We start from the raw sequence: 22,922 nt of genomic DNA, 5'->3' as shown, positions 1-22,922 counted from the left end.
ACAGTGACAAATATAAGATAATGTTATGATATTTCTTAACCACGATGACCACTATAGTCTTAACATTAGTAACATGTTCTTCATGGAGCACATTCATTTATAATATTTGTAAAAAGATTATTTGTGTTCAACATGTTTTCAATAATTTAATTTCAGCTCAACTGCTTAATTCAACACATTCGTCAATTAGTATTGCACGAATAACATTTGAAGGAGTCATCGAAATTAGAACACGGTGCCTTGGTTTATTGATCTTATCCGAGCAACTAACTTCTTTATCCACACCCTTCAACTCGACCTATATCTCTGGCAGGGGGTAACTTGTTGAAAATTCTGAAGTCATTTTTTAGACTTCTGCTGGGAATGAATCCAATTAGTGAGGAAGAATTTAACTTTGAGGTACACTAGTTCTTAAACAGTTTATAAACTGTATAAAAAATGCAAGATTGGTGTAAATTATGATGTAGACTTATCTGTTAAGTTGAGGGGGGTGCTTCAAGGAGCTTATTTGATGCGAATCGAATTCATTAAAAAAGCATTTAAAACTTATCTGAATTTAATCAACAAACGGATTTAGTAGTAGTGGTTGTAAAAACTTAACCTCTTTTAAATCCCTTCAAGCTCTTGGGAGATGTTTAAGTGCAATTCGGTGTTTGAACATCAACAACATGGAATTATTGTCAAGGACTTTGGGAATTGATGGAGCATGTGGAACTGATTACCCGAACATTGATTTGAAATTTTAGACGAATGGCAAGAGGATTATTTAACTTCTGAAGAGCTATACGTTTTTTAGAGTCCTGTGTTAACTGTGTAGTTTTTAACAAATTCCTTCTATCGCTCAGCCGGGTTCAAACCAGCATACAGTTAAATACAACTTTTAATCCGGCTTTTCCCGTCATTGATAACAGTCGTATGTGATGAAAAAAAACTTAATTTAGTTGGGATGATAAACGGAAGCCCTGTGTAATGCAAGGCTGTTCACGTTAAGGATTCTTTTACTTGGCATGAAATCGAAATATGTAAACTAATGTCAACATCCATATTTACAATTATAAGTAATACATGGATTTCATCATTTCAATTGTACTCAAATTATAGTTCATTAAATGATTTTTGCATTAACTAATGTTTGAAATCGTGTATCGACCACGTTCAAAATCAATTCAAGTTACTTGAGCTGTAGGGGCTTTTTTTAGAAATAGTTCTATTGTATCGTCTTACAATGCACTACGTTTATTTTATGGGATGTTCTTCAACATTGCGTAGGTAAATTCGTTGCCTTTCACTGGGTTATAGCACTGTGAATGGGCTACTTATCCATCATGGATTCGGAGAAAATGCAAACGAAAATAAATTTATCCGTCATGAGTTCGTATCAAATGAAAACGAAATTCAAACACTGCCTTTAACCATGTATATACTACCTTTCACGTCCTAATTAGGCAGTCGAAATTTCTACTAACCTCTAAGGACTAAAAACTCCGAGGATATACTCCGTTAGTATCATTATACAAAGCACTTATCATTAAGGAGGCCTGAATATTTAATAAGAGTATGGGACAGAATATTGGAAGTTAATAATATGCTTCCTTTCCTCGTAATTGAAAAGAAAGTTAAGCAATTCCTAGGGCTTTTGTTCTATTGCCCGTGGATCTTGGTATCGTTCGAAAGTCAAATTATGGCCAAGAAATGGCATTTATGACATCGATTTTCCTTCTAATGATAGATGTCAGATTTAGATACCGGAAACTAAATATGATGGCATGTAGAGGTCAATAAAAGTATTTGTCAAATATACTCGTAATACATTTTAGTTCTTACTCTTTAATGAACGTACCAGATGTCATGTTTATCGCAACAAATGCCAAAGTTAATATGGTCCAAAAGGCATGTGAAAATGTCTCGTTCCAGAATAGTGGGACCCAGGAGAAGTCGCATGCTGTTTTGTGTGTCTTGTTTCGAGGTATTTCACATTTATAAGATCAAACATAGTTGTACCAACCAAAAGACGCATCTTGACCAAAAAGAAAAAGAGTTGGAAAATTTGAACGAACTTTTTAATAACCCATACAATAAAAGCAAAGAGCAGCTATCACATACCTGTGGAAAGCCCTCGTAAAAAGTGTGAAGTAAAAACGTGATGGAAGTAAAACAATCCATTTAGAAGTTCTACAAATTTTACTTGTCAGTCATTCAAATATATCGGTATAGATCAATGTAAATTAAATTATTGAGAAAAAACTTTCACAAACACGTGAGCTGCGACGTATTTTATTGATTTATCCAACAAATTTCTGTGTTTCATAACGTATTCCCCAAAGGCTTCTCTGATTTGTGGTTTAGATATTGAAGTAGCTTCTAGACTATTAGATTAGTTGTATGACTTTAATTTGTTATTCAGTATACAAATAATACGTACAGTCAACATCAAAGAACCAATAACAACAATTTGAACCTCATTAAGGGAGCTTAATTGATATCTTAGGGTAGATGTAACTAGTATTACAGATTTAAATGTATATATTTCTGAACTCCATTTCCAATTACTTGTATATAGGGTGAGAATTCTGCAATATTTTCTATTTCATGTTGTCAATTGTAGCTTGTAAATGAAAGAATGGGGTTTTAAGCCCGATTCTTCTGCACCTAATGGGGCTGATAAAGACGGGCGCCGCAATGCAATCGGTGACATTTAACCTACTCATTTTCGATTTTCAACAGTTGATGGATCTTTAAATTGCACAGACTGAAACAGTCTTCAGCTTTTTGTTCGATCTGGACCGTAAATGACTGCAAGAGGTGGCTTAAACCGAATAACTCTTCTTAACAGGAAACAGGTGAAGGTCCGACTTTTTTTTATTTTTTGACCCCATATATCCAACGAGTATTTTCAGCACCTAAAAAACTTTTAATCTTTATAAAAAAAAATCGTACGATTATGTTCACAAACACGTGAGCTGCCAAGTATTTTATTGATTTATCCAACAAATTTATGTGTTTCATAACTTATTCCCAACAGACGAGTCTTCAGCTTTTTGTTTCATCCCATCAACACGACTGAACGTTACTATGTCAGACTGCAAAAAAAGAGGGAAACTGGTCCGAATGTATCATCTAGACATATGACGAAATTGAATCAAAGGTCTATCTGACAAAGCTATCACTCTCCAATTTTTGCTGGTAGGCACTCAGTATAAATCAAATTCACAGTCTGCTCACAGTATAGCATCCATGTAAACGTACCATCTAAATGGTATTTATTGATGTACGAGTAGGGAAATTGTTTTTCTCTTTCCTTCAAAGAGATTAATTAATAACAGAGAATGGTTTGGTTTGTACTTAATTCTTAGGAGGAAAGAAAAGTGTTCTTAGATTATTTCTTATTCCGAAGAGAATTGACCGAGTAAAGCCAGATAAGGCTGATCGACATGATTCATCCATTTAGGATTCGACGAATTTACTTCCTATTGTGCTGCAATTGAAAATGTATATCATAAAATCAGAGGTTTTCTATTATAAAGTTATATGGTAAAGCAAGACAACTCCCTCGCGCAATGAGTGAACTTTCAACCCGAGCTGACAAAAACATTCAGTAATCTGGAAAGTTTAACCTTGGCAGATTGTATAGAGGTCCCCAATAGTTCTGTTACTTTAATCTATGTAGTTTGCTATGCTCTCTCAATTATTTAACAATTATCTGATCATTGGCATCCGCTAAATAATTTTCAAAAGAATCGACGATAATATTGTCTTTCAATGCTAGCTTAATTATTTCTTCGGTGTGTTTCCGTATTTATAAATCCATATTATCCCCAAAAGTGTTAAGTTTCATGGAATATAGAATGTCTTCTGGTCGAGGTTTATAATCTATATACATGTTAATGGGGATGATTGCTGATTATATTATAATTTTCTTGGAGACATTGCTAGTAATGTTAGGATAAGAATGGATTTCGATATTTGAAGCAATGAATCACTTTCGAGAGCATAGGCCATTTTTATTCATTCTGACAATGAATAGGAGGCATTTCATGTAAATCCATAACGTAGTTGACAGATACATTGTTGTCCGATGTCATATTATTAACACCAATTCATGAAAATTTCAAAATGGTTTCGATATGAGGATAAAAGATAATAGAGGTCTATATTTTCCTTGGATTTCAATTTAACGCGAATATGTTAATACACACATTAGATTCCATGACAGATGGAAAGCGAATGAAAAGGCTACTTATTTACAACAGCCCTATAAAATTCTTATTGAAGCCTAAGTAGAATGCCACATTCATTTGACAAGCAGAACAGAAGCTAGATAGATCTTGTTACTATTCATTTATATTGCTAAATAGTTTTGGTTACCTTAAGCGAGACGTTACCACTTCAGAAATGTGAATTGTGGCTAATTGAAAACACTTATACGGAGCCAAAATAAAGAAAACACGGTCAAGATCTTTCAAGAATAGTTTTACATAAGTAGAAATAAAAGAACAGATATGACTTTGCAAATACGTCACTGCCTTGGCGATCTGCAAAGCCGAGATATTCATAGTGTGAAACAACGTACCTGGCCTATTTGCCAGATCTGGAGCGTAAATGACTGCAAGAGGTGGCTTAAACCGAATAACCGTTCTAAACAGGAAACTCGTAACGGTCCAAGGTATACATTGTAAAACGAAAGTAATAACCCATATATTTTCAGCACCTAAAACATGTCTTTACAAAAAAATCGTCCGATTATGTTCTGAGTATGTTAACTATTTCGTTAAATGTAAGGAGACATAGTTTTATCTTGCCAAGACTGAAGCTCGAAACTTACACATTATCTCTTTATTTACGATCTTTTTCTTGATTGAAATACTTAAGATTTATTGTAATTAATAGTAACTATTCTACATCATTATACCTGGTGCTCCCGTGTATTCTGTAAACAAGATGAGAATTTTATCATTCTGCCCTTGAGCTGTTTAGTTTATCTCATTAATGTTCCAAGTCTTATAAATGTTTCCTATCAAAATAATACCTCATTCAATCCCTTAATCACGAGTGGTCAATCCTTAAATCACGAATACTTCTAACCATGTTGATTAGAGAAAGTTAACTTCCTCTTTTGGTCGAGGTCAGTTAACATTTCCGTTTTATATTTTAAATTGGTCAATATTGACTATCTTTTGGGTTCGCTTGGACTTGTTGAAGGTCTGTTACTGGCTAAATTTGCAGATTGAATTGTTTTGTATATAAATGAAATTAAATTTTTAAATGTTTCGGATACATACCTATTTACATCGAAAATATTGGTTTGTTATTTCAGCAATTGAGGTGTTGAAAATAGTGTTGATGTAAACGACAGATTCCAAATAAATACGAGTATTATAGTATGAGGAAATGGACTGGACGACAAAGGCACGAACAGTAATTGAAAGTGAACGTCGTAAGCTACATTCATTCAGTTCTGTATTTAATTGTAAAACCAGAAGGATGTCTATCGCCAAGAGACAAGAAATATAATATCCCAAGTCATTGTTTCCCTTAATCAAGCCACCAAAAACCAAGAGCAGATCACGTATACATTAAATTACCTTGCCAATACGTCCTCCTTTCCATACTTGAAATTCATTTAAGATGATCACCTTGTTAACTGTTTGGCGACGACGATAAAGCATTTAAAACCTAGAAATATTCGATGATTCCATTACAATGTATCGCGGTGAAATATATTCTGGTTGCTCACAAAACCAATAATCGTAAGATTTTGTACTAGTTTCGAATGTCCACGACCACAGAATGATTAAAAGAGGATGATAACGTAGGAACTTAACATAAGAAAATCTGAACACAAACGTTTCCTAAATTCATGAGATAACCCTTTATTCTTTTAATTTATTTTAATAATATAAAAATATTTATGACATCAAAAGACAAAAATTCAACCGTCCAAATTATCCATCAATATGTTAAACGATTAAATTAATCAACATACATAGAATTATCACAGAATGTTGAATCAACATTTTGTCTTTCCTGCATTGTCCCATCATATTAAGTGGTTGCGAAATGCTACTTAATGGCAATAGGGTGGTCAGTCATTTGAAATTGTTCACTGTACCGCCAATATATTAAGAAATATACCGATGTCATTGGTCTTCCAGTAGTAACATATTGTAGATCTTTGCGCTATCTCGGTTGTCAACCAACTTTTACGGTTGAAGGTTAGCCTTTTACCTTAGCCTTCGTTTGTGAAAAACCAACTTCTTTTTCATACCTACAAAGTTATTTTCCTGGGCTAATTTCCTATCCTAATCTTGAAACGTCAGACGAATTTGATAACAAACTTAAAAGAATCATTTTATAAATCATTACGACGAGTTTCAAATTTTTTTTACAAAAGAATGATCGGATAAATGCTATTTAGATAAGCAAATTCCTCTTTCAAATAGAGTTAACAGTGTCTACGGAATGACAACGAAACACGGTAAGTTCAGGGAAATCAAATTTACACCAAGTTACCTCAGCACACATTAGTGTAAATGCCCTTTTCTATTTAGGCTTATTTAAATTTCACAGGCGTTTAATACAACCGAATTGTGCTTAAAATAGTCTTGTTGCTGATGTCACAGGCGCTAGCATGACAGGAACAATGCACTAGTGTGGAGTGCGTTGATGATTTTGTTCTTTCTTTAATTTTTGCTCTAAAGAAACTTTAATTTGTCAACATTTCGTATTTATTCATTTGTACATTTGTCATAGTTGGAGTTGTATGAGGTTTTACTTTTACTCAAACCTTTTTACGTTGTCAATAAACTAAGCTATAACGAATGTATTAGTAAGTAACCAAACACTGACTTTGCAATCATTGCCTTTGTGAATGATCAAACATGGCCTCTGGACTCAGTTCATCTCTACTTCATAGATTTTATGATGGCAGTAGTCACGGATCTTCATTAGAGACTTCAAAGCATAACAGCGCCGTATGAAATGAAATTTAATTATTAGCTTTCAGGTTTACTTAAATGTAAAGATAATGATTTGATATATGCTTTAAGATACAAAAGGTTATCCTTGAGATATTTAAGATGTGTTCTTTTGAACAGAATTACTACCAGTGTGTGTTAAGGCCATTTTGTGACAAATCAACAATCAACACTGCATGATAATGCAATTTCCAATCTTATACACTACATGATACAAAATAGGGTGTTAAACACGGCTCGAAAACTGGCAGATCTTTTTCCCTGGGTTTTACAGATGATCATGTCCATATTCCTGTAGGCAGTAGCGAAAAAGCACAGGATACTTTATCAAATGGACATTATGACAACATAGGATTTGATTACGACGAGCAGGATGAGGTGGATAGTCAGTACAGGAAGGAAGTATTCGCTAAAAGATTCCGAAAGCCAAGTTTGAAAGAAGAACCACAGAAGGAGATCGGTATTTTGTACGGAGCAGCGCTTATTATGAACACAATCATAGGTAATGTTTTTTAGAATGCTTTTAGTTTTACAGAGTTAATTATGATTTGTAATATTCAGAGAGATATTTATCTCCAATCTAAATATGATCTTTGTCTGAACTGTAACCACCTCGCACTATTGTAACTTCCGGTTAGTATAAGTGTTTATACATGCTTATTATTTGTAAAATCAATCGTACTTCTGATTCGGAATGAAAATTGTAGTATAAGGCTACTCTTTTCAGAAAAGTGTTAATGACCTTGACATGCATATACGTATTTGAAATTAAAAGTCTGGTCGTTACGGCCCGTGTGATCAACCACTGTAACTAAGCGATTTGTAAATTTATTCTCATTTCAGGGCCGGGAATTTTTACATCACCAAAAGGTGTTGTGAAAGGAGCAGGTTCAGTTGGACTTACTCTTCTTATCTGGGGAGGGTTTGGTTTTTTTAGTGCAATAGGTAAACAATTTACTTGTCAATCAAGGTATTTACAGATATCATGCCGAAATATATTTTCTAATATCTCAGTGGTCTTTCGTAGCCTCGTGTACTAGAGGCAATATTTCTAGACCTAATTTAAAATGAGAATTGCTGACGCTCAATAAATTGCTCATCAATCGAACAGCTCGATAACCCTTACAGCATTCACCCCTAGAACCCACTCTAGTACAATTACTAACACATATATGTATATTATAAAAAAATACAACTGTATTTCTGCAAGATATGCACCTCTGTGTTCGCTGTCTTCCAGCTGGGCTGTGTTTTGCTGAATTAAGAGAATCGGTGACCAGGGATGGAGTGGAGTATGCATATATTGCAGAAGCATTCGGACCTCATGCTTCATTTGTCTACTGTTGGATGAGAATAGCAGCAGCCGAACCTGTGGCTACAGCTATATTCTGCATGGCTTTTTCTGATTATACCATGGATTATGCTTACGATAATTGTGGACCTACTCAACTCCACAGAAAGATTTTAGGAATTTTTGCTGTAGGTATGTCATTCTATAGCAGCCTTATCTGTATATTTAAGGATACGAATTGTTTTGCTGTCTATCATTGGCATGGCTATTTGAAATTTATTATTTTCCAAAAGAAATTTGAGATGCTAAGTTGAAGAAATTAATATGAAGTTACTCAAAATTGAAATTTTATAGAAGCTGAGGTGAAAGATATAGATTTGTAAATTGAGAGAGCCGTACAGAATTAAAAGACAGTTCGTGCTCGTTTTGAAAACGACGATTCCCATCCTCGACCAAATAAAAAGGCCAGAAAAAAACACAGCAAGATTTAAAAAAATATTTCAAATGTTTGATTGAATAATATTAAAAACATAGCTAATATAATCAGTATACGAACGAGTTAGTGTTGAAACTCACATGCAAATTATAGCACAGCATGTACCTATGTTAAAATATTTGATTTACATTAGCAACGATGTTATTTGTCACATTTGATGTTTGAATTACAAAGACACCTTAGGTTAATGTTAGTTATGAATAATCTTAGAGTAAATTGTACGTGTAAATATCTCCACTTATGTTATATCGATATGGAAAAGATAAAATTATTCGATCTGTTTTGACTGTTAGGCTTAATACTTATTGAATAACGCGAAGAAAATTCCAACGATTTATGCCGGGTAATAAAAATAAATAAATTAGATACTGAAAGTATTTTTTTAACTATGGAACTGATTGTAATTTTAGGACTTAATTTTTTTTCGTCCTTGGCGTAAAGATCTTGACAAATAACTCCAGGGTATCAATAACATCAAGTTACCACCATAATTGTATGAAATATGATCAAGAATAGTTACGTCTTAGGGCGAATAAAGTCTTCAAGTTTAGTCATAATCACGAAGCTTTAATTGAAGAAATTTTGCATCTGTTTAGTTGAGTATTCGGAAATTTTGTGAGATGTCGGAAAAATCAAAGTGTCACCCAATTTGTGCCTATGAATTTTGTTATCTGAATTACATTTATGGGCTAAAGTACTGTCTCTTGAAAGATTTTCGCATTGCACATGGCATGAAATCTTACAAATATTTCTACATCTGTTATTGAAATATTCCATTGTACAAATACATTCAATTCATTCTTTAACAGAATTGTCTAGTAGTAATGGTGCAAATAAAAGTACAAGAACAAGTAATCAATAGTTTTGTATTGAACCGTGAATAATGTTATTTCTGTCTTTAGGATAGACTTATTAAACTTGGTTACCTTTTAGAAGATATAAACTGCTGTATATAACAACTTTACCATTCATCCCTGAAATTATCGAAAACGTTGATTTGTTTTCAGTTACTCTGGCATATTTAAATGTATTTAGTTCTAAATTGTCTGAAAAGGTACAAATATTGGGGACCCTCGGGAAGACGATTGCCTTGGCTATAATTATTACTTGTGGAATCATTAATTTATCCAAAGGTAATAATGTTTATTTTGGACGCATATTTTACTAATTTTTATCTATAATCATGTGACTTCAGCGTTCTTTCGTTACAATTTACGATAACTTGTCTTGCAGACGACTATGCCTCAAACACACGCAATGATTTCGTTTTAAGTGCAATTTGATATGACAAAATGTGTTGGAGCACGACAGTCGATACGTACTTCTTACAGTCTCTGTAACAGCATTTTGCTTAATGCATATATTTTATGCACGATTGTTTTGCATGCCGGCGAGAAAACATGAGACATTTAACACACAACCAATGTTACAAAAGTTCCGTATTGAAATTTAATATATCCATTTTAATTTATTTGGAAATTGTTTATTACACGAACAAAACTATTTTATTTAGGTGAGCTGACAGAATTGAAGACTGGATTTGCTGACACTGAAACCAATCCTACATCAATAACCTTGGCTATTTATAACTGTTTATGGGCTTACGGTGGATGGTAAGTGTGATCACGGAAAAAACCGCATCGATATGAATAATATGCATAATAATTTGTTTGTATCAAACCAAGTCATTCCTTGTATTTCATATTAGAAAAATCACACTACATTTTCAGTGTAAAACAACATAACGCTTTGCCACGTTCGAACCTAGGTTTGATGTATTCTTTGACATAGTTGCATGTGTGATAAATTCAATATATAATTAAATTAATCTATGAATAACACTGGAGCTTTATTGTACGACGGGAATAACGTTGCATTAGTGTAATTGTATTTAGTACATTCGGCCCATTATCTGTTCGAAATATCATTTTTATTTCATAAATAAATTGTGTTTTGCCTGTAATTTAAGGGCGAGTGTCAACAACGTTACGAAGGGGGTCAAAAAACCACCAAGGTTAGTCGATACTTCTATAATGTATCTGTATTTTATGTTTCTTTGACGCTCCCCAACGTATCAAACTAATTTGAAATAAATAACAAGGGAGCCGTAAGAAACCATGTGTGCTTGCTATGCAGTAAAATTTTAGAATTTTACATACCAAAATTACCAGGAATACAAGGAAGTTAAAAGGAATACCAGAAATGTCTTCCACCATCGTGTTTTTGTATAGTTTTACCGCTTTAGCTGTATGATGTTTCAATCAATTTTTAAAACTTTCCAGAAATTTACCGCGGTTGATTAAAGTAACCATACCGACTGTTGGAGTAATATTTATGCTGGTTGTAACTGCATATTTTACTGTCATGACAAGAGAAGAATTAGTCAATTCTGAGGCAATTGGAGTGGTGGGTATTCACAGTTTGTGGTGGTATTTTATTCCAAATCAACTCACTGTTAAGGGAGACTCAGGGCAACCTTGCGTCTAAGAGAATCTGTGAGCAACCATTTCGAGCTATTGGTGGCACGAGAGAATATGAGTATGGTGACTAAAGTTTGTTCTCGTTCTTCTTTCTATAAGATACTGCTAGTTGTTGTAATTGTGTTATCGATGTAAGCTTTGCTTTGAAATACCAGAAGACATACTCCAGAGTTATTGGTTTCATTTAGACAAAGTGGAATGCAAAGGCACCTGGACATCTTTGGCGGTTATTCACCTAGCTTGTATTCATAAGACCACCACTTGTCTATTACGAGCAGAACATTTAATTACGCTCCATCTTACATCAAGCTACTTTGTTATATCTTACATAAGCCATATGATGGACTTCTGTATTCATTAATGACATTGTAAAATGTTTGAATGAATGTTCATAACCTTCAAAGAGTACAGACAAATTTCTCAAATCTAATTGTTACACATGCGTTGTAAAAATTGCCAGTTATAAGAATTGATATTATTTGCTGAATGGTTTCATTCCAGACGTTTGGTGAAAGAGCATTAGGAAAATGTGGCGCTATTATACCGATCTGTGTAGGATTCTTGGCCTTAAGAAGCGCAAATTCTACTTTTCTTGATGCTGGCAAGTAAGTGAATGATGTCTGGTATTTTTATATTTGTGAAGAGAAGAAAAACACAATTTCGTAATATTAGGCTATTCACAAATGGAAAAAAAGTTCTCAATTTTTAATTTTTCTACAAAGTAATTGAACAGAGCTTATCTATGTATGTAAAATGATAACAGACAAGACTGAACAATAGGTGGCTTTGCGCTGCAGATTATGTTTCTTACAATCACTGTACAGAATGGCACATCGTATAGAACCATCTCCAGTAATCGGCTATGTTCCTAGCCCACGTTCGAAAGTTCCAAGAAGTTAAGGCTCCACTAACTAATTATTTTTTGCTCGTTATGATTTTAAATAGGGTTTATCCTTAGGTGATAAAAACACTCACACCAAGTTTCATCAAAATCCGCCAAGAATTGCGCCTTCTTTCTAGAATGTTTACGAGCGTTTCAAGAACAGAGGCTAAACTCATACTAAATATTTTTCGATTTTTCTGTTTTTCAATTGGTTTCATCCTTGGGTCATCACAACCACTCACACCAAGTTTCGTCGAAATCAGTCAAGAATTGTGCCTTGCAGAGTGTTTACGATCAATTTCGGACGGACAAGGGTGACGGCAATATACACTCCACATTTCATGTTTCAAAAAGAAACAATTTTATGGGATGGGACTGTTTGGTATCAACGTTGTCAGTTTCTGGGATTATATATTTTATGTTCTACTTATCAGATTGTCTGGAGTTGCTGTCAAAGATCACTCGATGCCAGAAGTTACATCATTTGTGCATGTTAGGAGTAAAACGCCTTTAGTCACCGTTATTACCAGGGTATGTTGGGACTACATGTCGGCAGTTGACGCTTCTTGATGGTTGTCATTTTCCTTTTTACCGTTTCAAATGGATAATGAATAGAACAATTGAAATTCACGTCATTACAGCTAATGGTATTTTCTAATAATGTGCATGTGGGAATATGTAGCAGTCTTTAGACGACTAGCAACCGAATTGGCAATTGTTACAAGTGATGCCAGAAATCCTGTTGAAACGTAATGTTTCGGGAATCCGAGCGACAATTCGCAATTTTTAACGCCACTTTAATTTCAAAGTGCTCATGTTTAATTTTTAGTTTTTTCGGTTGCCGTTCGACATTCTATAGTTAGAGTCTCAATAATAATTTACTATTTCAGGCAATGATAGCTATTGTGATGATTATGCTTGGAACATTGTCATCTCTCCTGAACTTTTTTATTTTCATTGTATGGGCCTTCCATGGTTTCTCCATCTTGGCTTTAATTGTTCTACGCTTTAAAAATAAAGAAAAGGTTCGACCATATAAGGTAAATGTTCCAACCATCAATAATTTTCAGTCCTCAATCATTTACAGAACAAGTTTTTTTCTGTAACCAAATTAAAACAAAATTTTCTGTAACCAAATTAAAACAGAATTTTCCGTTACAATGTAAAACAAGTGGGATCACAATTAAAGGTCTTTGGCAACTGCAGACATCATCTCAACCACCAGCTTTTGTACAGCTTTGTAAAAACTACAGGCAAAACTTATCAATCATTGATACTGTTTATGAAATATTGTTGAAGATATCATGGCTTACGTACGTTTTCAACTATCAACATGCTGCTAAAATCTATGTTCATTTAACTCTTTATCTCCAAATGAGAAGGCGGAAACATGAATAGAACTAAAGCTAAAATTCCGACCAGCGCGTGATAAAGAACTTGTTAAATAAAAGGACAATGTAATAAACCATTTCCAAATTAAATTGATTATATAACCACTAATCTAGACATCCCAGTGGTAAAATCAAAACGAAACATGAAGAAGAATATTCAAATCCTCAAAGGATTTAGTTGTCAAAATATTTGCTTAATCAGTTGATAAAACTCATGCAGTAAAGCATATCACTTTTGAGAAATAAAATTCCGGTTGTCCCATAATTCATCAAATATTTTATCGAGAAAATTCTCTCAGTATCTCTCACGTAGAATTGCGATCAAGTCGGACTAAAATGAAAGATTTTTGGCACCCGTCCGGATTTGAACCAATATACTACGTACAGTTGTGCAAGCACCTTGTCGAAGTAAGACACTTTCGTTAATCAAAATTTCGTCCAAAGCATTGCAAAAATGGGGTGTAATAATTGAATAGTAGTGGACTCCACAAAAGTACCACCAGGCGGTTTAGAAAGAGTCCGAAAAAACTCAAAAAAATCTAGGGTTATCAACCGCATTACTTTAAATTAGATAATAACTTATGTAAAATGAAGATATAAGAGAATATGTGACGAACATAAATTCACACTCGTGGGATATCCATTAGGTTCTGATAGTATTAATAGAAACTCATTATAATTTTTAGGATCATATTAACTAATTCATTTTCTTTAATGTTCATTGATTAGGTTAATAGTGTAATGCCCCATTAATCCACTTTAACAGTATTTACACAGAGTCTGAAAACCTTTAAGGTAAAATAGTAAAATATGACCTGAATTCGTGTAACAAATAATCATGATGAATTGAATTATTGTAAAAAAAAAATCGATCCAATTACAAGTAAGAAATAGTGTTAGTTTTAATCGAACAAATTTATGTCTAGTCTTCCGGGTCTGATTCAAAACATGAACATGATCGTCCATTTTATGGTAAGGTAGTGTAAGTGGTGATGGATAGAAGTCAGGCTTGTTTAGATATCCTTCATACAACCCAAAAATATATTGGACTGTTCATGCTGCTGTTTTGAATCGGACCCGGACGTGCACTCCCGACTTGTATTTGACTCCCTACCGATTTCGCAATGACATGACCTTATTTTGACACTTTACAATCTTGACTTTTCAGGTTTATCTCTTTCTACCAGTAATAGTCGTGGTTGGTATAACAGCGATACTAATAACACCATTTTTGGAAAAGCCCAAGCTTGAATTTATTTTAGCTGTATCCTTCTTCATGTTGTCCATTATTTGCTACTATCCTGTTAAATATTTAAGGAGCAGTGAACTGTACCAGCATACTAATATGGGTAAGGAATTGAATAACGCGTTGAATTTGGGCTTTACTCTGTCGGTAATAATGCAGGTCAAGCTATCCTTCCTGTACAACTCTGTATCTGAATCAGTCTACTCAACACCCCATTCGGAGAGACCACATAACCAGTTATGTCTATTTTCAAATTCATGCAGGCCACCAATATGGTTCTTTGTGTGTTTCCCTCACTTCATATAAATGATAAAGGTAACGCACCATTGTACTATCCTCTACTTTAAGGTTCTGAGGAATACGAAACATTTTTATCATTTGTTTTACCATCTTGTCTCTAATCTCAATATATAATTGAGAAAAGTATGGAAGTTCTCTCAGATCTATCAATAATTTATTTGGCGTGTTAGAACCTAATTTATAAACAGGTGTCTAGATGAATTATAGGTTAATCAATGTAAGTTCGTACCAAACCATGAAATCATATTTCGGCGCTTATAATCGCAGTTGCAAGCAATCTTCACTCTTTAATGCGTCTCAAAAAGGTGGGCTCTGATCGACAAGGTTTCGAGGCATTTTATCGATCAGTGGCTATCAACATATATCAAGAGTCCATTGACTGCGGTTAACTGAAAGGAGCAGATTTCAAACAAACATGAATGGCTGCGGATGGCAACTTCGACAGTGGTAGGGGCTTCAGGTCGACCAAATCCAGAGATTGATCAGATTCTCCCAGGGGCCACCACTTCTTAGCAGTCATTGAAACTTCAGTTGTCTGAGATTCTGCTCGTTGCATAGTCAGCCTAAGTTTTAGTTAGTATTACCTTAATTAAGAACTGCAAATACATTTCATAACAGTGTCTTCTAAAAGCCAAATTTCAAGTGTCCATCAGAAGTAGAAATTTAGTCCAAAGACTTGATGCGTTATTGATATGGTACAAAAATACTGTATAAAATAAAACATGTTTGGGCATTTACTTTATGAAGCTAACAGAATATGAGAAGCTGAGAAAATCGTACACTAACCTATACATTGCGCTTGTAATAAGTATGATGTAAACCGAATATTATGTACCTTTGTGGGCTCTTTAAAGAACTGAGAATAAACTTCTGATAGCAAATGGCAGAATCTAGGAGAATCTTTTAACTTGTTGAATTTAGCCGACTTAAGCCGAAAATATCTGAAAATTTCCAGAAGCCGACAGTTGGAATAAAAGAGGTTATCAGTAATAATACGTAAAATATATCATTTCAGATAAGATAACAATATACTTACAGCTGTTTCTGAGAATTGTTCCACGAAAGTAAGTATTGAAGATTGATAGAAACTGTAGTTTTTTTTCTTATCTTTATAGCGGAATACATTAATCAAAAATCTGGGTTACTATCCTTCTGCGTGGAACCCGTGTCAACATTTTGACTTTTATATGTAATTCAGAGCGATCGTTAGAAAGAGCATCAGTTCAACACAAAATATCATGTATTATACATGTACATAAATACCACTAAATGGCCATCAAAGACTGGGTTATTTGAAATATATATACAAACCGCCAAAGTCATTTATCAGTAAACGATTTCCATAACACAACTTTTAAATTTTACCCGAATCGTTACAGCAAGGATTCTCTGGGGTCATATCTCAATATGGTTATTATGTTTTCATTTTAGTTATTTAAACAAGTAACTATTTACGCAATCATATAAAAGGGTATAGTTCAATTCAAGTTGCGTAACACATTACAGAATCAAAATCCGACATCCCTTCTTGCAGGTTGTTGGAAACTGTAATTAAAGGCTTATGTTACCACCAAGTCGTTATAGTCGAAGCATCGTGATAGTTCCATTTGAGAACGGTGTGTTTGAGTCACCTAATATAATCTGATGTAGTCTTTATTTTGCTTAAGATGTCCATAATATATTTCAGTGCCCTCAAAGGAAAAAAGAAAATATTAGAAGAAAAGTTATATAGCCGACGAATGTCGACACCAGAAACTCGGGGCTACATACGATATCACAGTCAGGACGACAGTGACCAGACCCCCAATAACAGCCTTCATTCCCCTGTCATCAACAACAACATCAAACCCATATCAATATTGAAGACACGACGCCCCAAACCCGTACAAGCTCCAACATTTGACTGTATTGACGAATCTTCAGATTCAGACGAGTCTTCAACTAATGACAAAACGTTATCTGACGACAAACGATCCACAGGACCAGTGATTTCAACACCTGAGCACTCACCCGAATCTATTCATCATTTGTGAACTGAAACATTTATACTTCACCATTTTGACGGTGTAATATCTTATGCAAAGCAAGGATAACATGATTTTGACAACCACTTTGACATGATTGTAGTATAGCTGCGACATCTGGAAATAGGAAACCAATACTTTGTAATGTTAAAATGTGTATACTGTTTTGTGAACTATATGTGTTATTTTTTTCACCTTTTTTTTCTGAGAGTACTCCTTCATGTACAGATTTTAACCTTCTTTGATAAAATGTGTATACATAATGCTAAAATGAAAACTTTGCAGTGATCAGAAAGAGTAAAAGAGTTACCTCTAACAAGGAGCTCCATTCATTTTCCAGGAAACTTGATGAAATATCGCATGCTAAGGTCGAACCGAAATTATGATTTGTTTCGAGACCCTTCTATGAAATATACACTAATCTGTCTGGGACAAGAGCCTTACATATTGTAAGGTATCACAATGAATTCGCCAATGATATCCATGTTTCATAAAATTCAAATGGATACCCTTCGGCATTTCTATATGATTAAGTCATGGGGTACAGATTTATTTTTCTGTGCCAGCTATAGTTTTGATCCATGATTTTTTCCGTAAAAGGTAGAAAAACACAATAATCAGATGACCAAAAGCCATGTAGACAGCGGAGCAGTAAGTCAATTTTGAACTAAGTCGAGTGATATATAATTTTATTTATTCAAACATAGTTTAATTTAAGATTCCAAAATTAACAAGACAAGCTGATCTGAGACTACTTGAACAGGAAGTAAGATTGCAAGCTGAAAAGTCTTGACATTCGAGACAAAAGTGAGCAACTTGTTAGTCACAAATTTTTGTTAAATTGTGATAATTATTTTATATTGATACATTTTTTTCATGATCTCAATCGTGACAAACAAAATTACATCCTACAAGATAACACAATTAGTCCTTTATATTGACGTAATTAACACATAATTATCATGCTAAAAAAACACTGCTTTGCACCACAAATGGATTTATCTGGAATCAAAGAATGATTCAAAACGATTCAGGACGTTTTATAAAATATTGATGTTTATCGCGTGTTGGCCTTTGAAGAACAGTTACGCAGGTGTAGCATAAAAAGAAATTCAGAGCAGCTATATCTGATAAATATTTCACATTGAAAAACAATTGAATGGAGCTTTGATAAATAGATTGAAACATTCCCTTTCATTCAGAAATGACAATTGCTTTATGACATGTTCCTTCACATTAATTTTGTTCATAGTTATGTCCCGTGACTCAGAAACTACATGCGTTGATTATAGTTGCATAATATGAAGCTATTTCGATTAGACATCTGTTATATAATTATGTTTACTTATGAAAGAGTAGAAAACTTTTTTGATAGTTGATTTAGTAGTTTCAGCGTCTAAATAACTAGTATGACAAAGCTTCAGAGAGACAATTTATATAAAGGGAAACAACTGTCCTATAGTAAGAAAGTTTTTAAGAAATTCTTGGATCAATTGTAAATACAATGCAAGTGGTGTCGCATAGCTGTCTTCTCTTTTCTTTCAAAGGCTTATAAGAATCTGCAATGATAAAAACAAGCAATAATATAATAATTTGATAAATTTCAATGTGATAAAACTGACATAAAAATGACAATGAAAGCAATGTTGTACAATTATTTTGTTTTCATGCAAAAGAAAGTTGAACTAGACCAGATAAAATGACTATCTTTCAGGGGTTTTAAAATTTGACCTAATGTCACCTATTCGCAAAGCTAGATTATTAACCTTATTTCATCAAAATTTGTATAAAATCGTAGAAGTCATAATTTTATTGGTCAATCAAACCATAAATATTCACCAAAGGCAACCATTCGGACTTTTAAAGCGCGAATGAAGTTATGTAAATGGGAAAAGGTCGTCAAGCCATTAAAATAAACCATAATAGTGTGCATTTACAACACGACGACCTTTTCTAAAGATTTTGTGCAATTTGATAATGCTTGACCGCTAAATGTATTGTGTTGATTGATTACAGATTTGGATTGGCGGTAAGTAACAGAGGCCAGACAGATCGACCCCATAGACCTCGTTTTTTTTTTTTTTTTAGGGGATTTGGAATCGTGGTTATCCTTGTTATTAAGTGATCAACTTACCACCTTCATGAATTTGCCAGAACTGATCTTCTGAATCGAAAAGGCTCAGACAGTAATGACTCCTTGGCTTCATCCAACTGTCTCGTAACCTGTCGATCATTTCATCTTCATTATCTTTAATGAAGGCTAGACCATGGTCGATAGTATTGTCATCATACAATTGTCTGACTTGGTCAACATATTCTGATGTGAATTCTTTTTTATTTTGAATGTGGTCGAATTCAAACCAGCAGTAGGTTGATTTAACTGAAAATATACAAACACATTTATTGTGAAATATAGTTTAAACGGTGGAAAAGCAGAATTCAAAATATCAAAAATGTGGAAATTAAATGTCTATAAAAGGAGCTATAATTTTTTCACCGTGTAGACATGGTAAACAATATATTTAGACTGAAATCTTGTTTAATATGAAATATTCATCGATTTTGATATTTATGTGGTCATATTTTTTATACAATATGGTGGCAGTAAAGAAAAACTTGTTCTGTGTGGGTATTTTGATGCCCTGGAGTATTGGTTAAGTTCTTGTGAACTAACATGAAAAAAAAATAATGAAGTTATTAGTTTAATTGAAGATATCTCGGTCGTTATTGGGAAAATAAACACCAAATTCTTTTGTAATTTATGGCTTTAGATAAATATTGTCAAAGCTAAGGTTATCATAGTGAAATGTGTTTAGTTATATTTCTTAAAAACGTAGAATGTAAAATAATTACACCATATCCTACACTTGATGCATTGTACATCCAACGCGAGATCTGTATCTTGCCCTCGGGACTACAGCATGTTGATGGTTAGGGTGATAAGTTTATGAGATCTATACAAAACTTGCAAAGAGCTAATACTCACGAGTTTCACGCAGTGTCATCTTTAGAAAGCATGTGTGCCTACTGATGTTTGACAAATAGCTTCTAGTGAAAAATTTGAGAAACAACATGTTTTTGTTATTTTGTATTGATTCTAGTAAAAATATTTGAATAGTAAATATATTTTGTTATTGTAAATTTATTGTTATTTTGATAGTATATAACTCAATAGTTTTGAAAACTATGTTCATCGTCAATTGTGTCGTATCAACAAGTACATCTACTAATGAGTCCCACATCCTACTTTGTAAGGCATGCTGAGGACACGATGTCCAGTTTAGAAACAATTATTTAATAAATTTGGGTATATTTGTTAAATAAAAGTTTGGAGGTGTGTTTGGTCAAAGTCCCAATTTTGTAAAAATGAACGGCCATTGACAGTAAGACTATATTATCGATATACTAAATATCAACCTACTTGAATCTGGTACATATCGTATAGGGACCGTAAATACGTCAATACCATTACTTGGTGGAGGGAAATCATGCTGCTTCAATTCTGGTTCGCTAATGTACCATAGTCTAGCTTTGCTCTGAGCGGGAAAGGCTAACACGAGAAAACACCAGTCGTCATGTGCCAACCAACCACTATCCGCAGGAGCCTCTACCACTGTCGTCTATAAAATATGTATTATATATTCTACTTACAACTGAAAATATTTTATCTTTTGGTGCAATTAGCCAAATAAATACAAGAAACTAAAAATTGGCTCAGGTCGACTGGCAATTTAACGCATCTCATAGGATCCACATCAGTGAAACTGACTACTAGCAACTGCAATCAATGGAGAGATCAATGCCAGAACCCAATTTTTAATAGAAGTGGACGATGAATAATTGTGGCAACGGTATTTTTCAGATACGCTCATGTAGATAAGTGCAATGGTTTATCAAATTCTCCAATAAACTTCTTCAATTTATAATAAATTCAATAGCTACCAGGCTCCAATTCGTACTGAGCTAATTGTATGGTAATTTGCATCAGAAATTTTATCATCTTTTCTGAATATACCAGAATAATTCTGGTTGCTATAGAGTATCTGCTGTTACCTTATTTGCAAAGCCTAAAACCGATCCACCATACTGCTTTAATCTTCCAAGAAACCTTACTACAGCATTTCGCATGCGCTGATCTAATTCAATTCTATATCTGATAAACAGCAGACATGAACCTCTTGCGAAAGGTTCCTGTTGGTAAAGAAAGATATATTGTATTAAAATATCGAAAACTAATTGGGTTGAACAGATATGCAATATTTTATGGGGTCTTCCGGAAATAATAATTAAACCGTTAAATATTCAATGTTATTATGACCGTAGGCTATACCATAAGAGTTCGTTTCTACGCCCAACAAAATTAATTGACATAACATTTTGAAAAAATACAAAAATCTTACGTTATTAAGAGTTGATTCATAAGTGGAATTGAAAGTTTGTTTGCTTTTTGGTTTTGGCATGATTCTTCTTTTGTAACAGGTTCAGACACTCCTTTGAAAATGAAAAAAATAACCCTCGAGCTAGTTTAATCAAAATATATTTTGAATGAAAAAGTATTTGAATTTTTCAAAAAAAAAGATAAAAAGTTAAACTAACTTGTCGGACTATTCTGATTAATATAATCGTTAATTAGGAAAGGTCTCGTACTTCCTCTTAAGCTACATGATTATTATTTTACAAAACCATTTTTAAAACCGAACAATATAAATAATATAATAAAGATATAAATATGTATCCCCACGCTCAAATTACACACCGCTCATTAAAACCTAAACATATTTAAAAAGTCACATATTATCATGCATATTATGTTGATAAGCTTTAAATGTAAAAATACATCTTTCGTTTCCCACACACAAGCAATTAGCTTAATTTGAAAATTATCAAACATGTTTGATTTTGCAACTTTTCTTCTCAGATGAACATATTCTTTATAAACTTTACCAGTGCCACAGGCAGCAGCCTGTAGAACAATATGTGCACGAATGAATTCGAGCTGTTGTTTTTTTAGGCGCCTGCAAGTAATCAAGGGAAATAACTTCATGCTATGTACAAGAAATATACAATATTAATCGAATGTCGGTAGGCAGATGCTTCGGCAGTTGGATGATAATGTTCATCCGCCAATACCATTTTCTCAGATTGTGGAAAAAAATCAAAGATAACCGTTCCTCATACTTTCCCTTTTTTGTCGTGTGTTTACATACATTCCCTTTCGTAAAACCGGTTTGTTATTGTATTTTGTAGGCCTATTGTGTATGTATTTGTCTTTAATCGTGTTCTCAAATATCGTTGCCCGACTAATTATGTGTTTAAAAAAGCATAGGCCTACTAAGAAAGTAATTGCACTGAATTCAACCATATGCATAACCCTCTCTTCTGGCCGTAGATTTAATCGACATATGAGATTCGCTTTAAATTGATCGTTTACACTTCAATGATCAACTAAAGTTCGGAAGCCCTGGAGAAAATCGGGGTCTGGAATCGAATCGAAAACGAGCAACGAGGACGGATGATTAAGTGTAGTGCAAAAATTAACTGTGGTTAAAACATAAACCGAACTCTTTGAACGAAATAACAGATTCGACCTAAATACTCTTTGCTTGAGTAGCTTAGTGAGTGTCAAAGTGACAATTTCAGTTATATTTAGACCATTTACAGTCGGATTAAGGAGAATTAAGCTATATTATGATGTAATGCACACACACATACCTGATATTATGTAATCAAACCTGTAGATATTATCAGTTGGCAGCTAATTTGCCTAGTGATCGTATATTGCTACGGCAAATAATCGTAACCAATATAAACAATATGGCGATAGCTAGTTGTCAACA

General features: G+C 33.7%; 2 protein-coding genes across 2 annotated transcripts; one reads left to right on the top strand and one right to left on the bottom strand.

The window, feature by feature from the left end:
* Positions 1-7,421: 7,421 nt before the first annotated feature.
* On the top strand, positions 7,422-15,067 carry LOTGIDRAFT_122639 (hypothetical protein; the record flags this gene model as incomplete). The annotated part of the gene is made up of 11 exons (XM_009060193.1): positions 7,422-7,476; positions 7,818-7,919; positions 8,215-8,457; positions 9,769-9,902; positions 10,280-10,374; positions 10,731-10,775; positions 11,044-11,167; positions 11,743-11,846; positions 12,559-12,655; positions 13,015-13,164; positions 14,684-15,067. Coding segments are annotated over 11 exons (1,533 nt in total), but the record flags the coding sequence as incomplete, so codon positions are not given.
* Positions 15,068-18,503: 3,436 nt separating this feature from the next.
* Positions 18,504-22,881, bottom strand: LOTGIDRAFT_233581 (hypothetical protein). The gene is made up of 6 exons (XM_009060192.1): positions 22,798-22,881; positions 21,486-21,576; positions 21,139-21,276; positions 20,507-20,705; positions 19,220-19,465; positions 18,504-18,644 (listed from the first exon to the last, which is right to left on the bottom strand). The coding sequence occupies exons 2-6, from the start codon at positions 21,543-21,545 to the stop codon at positions 18,559-18,561; spliced, it is 729 nt and encodes a 242-aa protein (XP_009058440.1). The 5' UTR covers positions 21,546-21,576; positions 22,798-22,881; the 3' UTR covers positions 18,504-18,558.
* Between the last annotated feature and the right edge of the window lie 41 nt (positions 22,882-22,922).

Source organism: Lottia gigantea, assembly GCF_000327385.1.
Source record: "Lottia gigantea unplaced genomic scaffold LOTGIsca_41, whole genome shotgun sequence".
Classification (NCBI taxonomy): domain Eukaryota; kingdom Metazoa; phylum Mollusca; class Gastropoda; family Lottiidae; genus Lottia; species Lottia gigantea.
Note: the sequence above shows the minus strand (reverse complement) of the source record. Positions and strands in the feature narration are given on the sequence as shown.

What these genes read in the sequence shown, in the direction of transcription:
- LOTGIDRAFT_233581 (XM_009060192.1), bottom strand. Translation starts at nt 21,545, where the DNA reads ATGCCAAAACCAAAAAGCAAACAAACTTTCAATTCCACTTATGAATCA. An exon ending in TTTTAGGCTTTGCAAATAAG is followed by an intron (nt 20,706 to 21,138) that starts GTAACAGCAGAT and finishes CATATTTTATAG; the next exon opens with ACGACAGTGGTAGAGGCTCC. An exon ending in CTGGCAAATTCATGAAGGTG is followed by an intron (nt 18,645 to 19,219) that starts GTAAGTTGATCA and finishes TTATCATTGCAG; the next exon opens with ATTCTTATAAGCCTTTGAAA.